Consider the following 3374-nt stretch of genomic DNA (forward strand, 5'->3'; position numbering starts at 1 on the left):
TGATATTGATTATTTCCTCAAATTAAGAATAACAATTTTCTCCATAGATTTTGAGCCCGTGGAAAAACTCGAAACAATGACAAAGATATTCGATTTTTTCATGTAAAAAAATCCTCGAACTAATCCCGAAAATAATATTATTAATAATATTAATAGTATCGATAATAATAATAATAGATAATATAAATTTTGGAATTAATTAATGGCAAGAGGGCATTTTAGGAATTCAAAAACAACCTAGTCCATGCAAAAGAAACGACAAACGGTCATGCTGGCCTTAACCACCAATACCGGTCAACGTAATAACTGCCCACCTCTCTTTTTCTTCAATTCCCCATCCAATCTCGATCCCTTCCATTATTTCTGTATCCAAAATGCCGACCGCCGATAATCAAGGATCCTTTCTTAATCTTATCAGCATACGCCGCAACCAGGTTACCTCCATGGATAACGACCAAGAGCTTGAAGACCTCGAGCTGTTCCAAAAGAACGTCGCTGATTTGTTTTCCGGCCTTTTAGCCGCGGCGGAGGATCAGCCTTCGTCTGCCAAGTCTGCTGCAGAGACCACGGATTCACCTATGACTTCACAAGACAATTGCATCCGGCCGCCGCCGCTCCTCTCTATTTCCTGGTTCCGTAACCTTCTTGACGCCTTCCTTTGCTGCGAGGCTGAATTCAAAGCTGTTCTTGTGTCGGGTCGTGACCCTTCTCAGTTCACCAGGCCTCCGCTGGATCGATTGATTCCTGATCTCCTTGAACGATCGATCAAAGCGCTGGATGTCTGCAACGCCGTCACTCACGGCGTGGAGCTTGTTCGCCACTGGCAGAAACTGGCGCAGATTTCGGTGACAGCGTTGCAGCAGAATCCGATCGGGGAAGGACAGGTGAGGCGCGCACGAAAGGCGCTCACGGCTTTATTGGCATCTTTGGTTTTCGACGACAAGGAGAATGCCAACGGGAACGCTCATGGAAAATCGGCGGAAAGATCGTGGTCTTTCGGCCGACGCGGCGGAGCCGCCGCGAATAACAAGGATCGCAATGTTAGGAACTTCAGCTCTTTGTCATGGTCTGTGGCGAAGTCTTGGTCATCTGCGAAACAGATTCAGGCCATGTCAGCGAACCTCGTCGCCCCTCGAGGCGGCGAATCTACCGGTTTGGCTCTACCGGTTTACATCATGAGCACGATCCTCGTGTTCGTGATGTGGGCTTTGGTGGCAGCCATTCCTTGTCAAGAACGAACCGGGTTGGCGACACATTTACCCGTTCCAAAACAAGTGGCATGGGCGCAACCCCTGGTTTCTCTGCAGGACAAAATCGGAGAGGATTGGAAGAAGAAGGAGAAGAAAGGGAATGCAGGATTGTTGGAGGAGGTACAGAGAATGGAGAAGCTGGCGCAGTCCCTTGTTGAGTTTTCCGATTCTTTCGTCTTTCCTATGGAGGAGGAGAAGGCGGCGGCTGTGGCGTCACAGGTGGCGGAGCTGGCTGAGATATGTGAGAAGATGGAGGAAGGGCTGGGGCCACTGCAGCAGCAAGTGAGAGAAGTGTTTCATAGGATTGTGAGGAGTAGAGCAGAGGTTCTTGATGTTCTTGATCCAGTTTCTAAATTATCCACACCAGTTCCATATTGATGCATATTATTAGTGGTAGGATTTTGAATTTGTACGTCAAAATGTGTTGCACTTGATTTAGGCTACTGGAAATTTTAATTTATTTTATTTTTTTGGTTGCATACCATATTATAACATAGGGTTTGGTATAAATTAAAAGCTAATGCATATGCATTTACGTTTTACAAACCTTGTTACATTTTCAACTGAGAATACTTCTAAATCTGTTTCTGTCACGTAGGGCCTTTCCTATTTTGAGAAGTAAATTAAAGGCTGTATGCTAAAATAAATTGTATATAAATATATGATTTTCATCCAAGAAGGGTGATCATCGTGGGCCTGGCTTTTATACGAGAAAGGTGGCATCGATCTTCAAAAACCCATCTAACTTTCCATAGAACGAGGGCCCAAAAATTATATTGAATTTGGTTAACTAACCAAGTAAATATAAACTTTGCTTTATATTGCTTGGGCTAATTAATGTTCTTCTTGATCGAACTTTTCTTGCACTATAAATTCCTTAGTAAAATTAATTTTTTAAGTTCGAATAAATCTCAAGTGCGTAAATCGAGTTATAATATAATGTATAAAGTACGAGTATCGATCTGAACGAGATTGGTTAGACAAATTTATCTCAAATCAAATTCTTTAGTTAATTAAAACAATATTTGAATTAATTAATAAACTAAATTAATAATGAAGTAAAAGGACGAAACAAACCCAACATAAACATTTGTTAGGATATCAGTTCACCGACCCTGAATATTAGACATTTGACTTCTTCTGCATCACTATCACTGGAATGACTTTCTGAGTCAGATGACTCAGAACTAGAGTCCGCCCACTTAAATTTGCTTTTTTCGGCAATCATCGCTTTTCGATCTCTTCTGGACTTTTTGTCACTCCTCTTGTGATCCTTTCTCTTTTGGTCATCCTTCTTTGGTTTAGGACAATCTGCAATGAAGTGACCTAACTTTCCACAGTTGAAGCATCCCATATCACCAGATGGTGAATCTTTCTTGAAGTTGCGATTGGGACCCTGATAGGTTCGATGGTTCTTCTTCATGAACCTGGAGAATTTCTTTACAAATAAGGACATAGCATCACTACTGATTTGTTCAGCAGTCTTCTCCATTGTATTGTCAATGATCACAGCAGGTAATGCCTGAGGTACAACTGCAGCAGCAGTAGAAGAGGTAGTGGCAGTAGGAGTAACAGCAAGAGCCTTGGTGGGTAGGCTTGAAGGCTCTTCTCCACTTCTCACTTCCAATTCGAACTCGTAGGCTTTCAGATCTGCAAATAAGTCGTGCAGTTCCAATTTGTTCAAGTCTTTGGAAACTCTCATAGCCATTGTTTTAACATCTCATTCTCTGGGTAAGGCTCTCATCACCTTGAGGGCTATTTCTCTGTTGCTATGCTCTTTACCCAGAGCAGCTAGCTCATTGACCAGGCTACTGAATCTTTCATCAAACTCATTTAGAGTTTCACCAGCTCTCATTTTCAGATTTTCAAACTTCTTAATTGCTACAGACAGTTTGTTTTCTTTCGTTTGCTCATTTCCTTCACATATCTGGATGAGCTTTTCCCTAATATCCTTTGCAGTAGAACACATTTTAATCTTGCTGAAAGTGTTCTTGTCGAGAGTTTTATACAATATATCCTTCGCCACATTATCAAGATTGGCCTTTTTCTTATCTTCACTGGTCCACTCACTTCTTGATTTTTCGACCATCTGTGGTGCACCGTCAGTAACAGCAACAGTTGTGT

At 42.0% G+C, this 3374-nt stretch overlaps 1 protein-coding gene across 1 annotated transcript; it reads left to right on the forward strand.

Moving 5' to 3' along the window:
• Window positions 1–272: 272 nt before the first annotated feature.
• On the forward strand, window positions 273–1787 carry LOC140815359 (protein ROH1A). Its single transcript, XM_073174484.1, has one exon. The coding sequence runs from the start codon at window positions 375–377 to the stop codon at window positions 1626–1628; it is 1254 nt and encodes a 417-aa protein (XP_073030585.1). The 5' UTR covers window positions 273–374; the 3' UTR covers window positions 1629–1787.
• Window positions 1788–3374: the final 1587 nt, after the last annotated feature.

The sequence above is a fragment of the Primulina eburnea genome, chromosome 15 (assembly GCF_022965805.1).
Source record: "Primulina eburnea isolate SZY01 chromosome 15, ASM2296580v1, whole genome shotgun sequence".
Taxonomy (NCBI): domain Eukaryota; kingdom Viridiplantae; phylum Streptophyta; class Magnoliopsida; order Lamiales; family Gesneriaceae; genus Primulina; species Primulina eburnea.

Excerpts from the sequence above, each read along its gene's own strand:
- LOC140815359 (XM_073174484.1), top strand. The coding sequence starts at position 375 with ATGCCGACCGCCGATAATCAAGGATCCTTTCTTAATCTTATCAGCATA.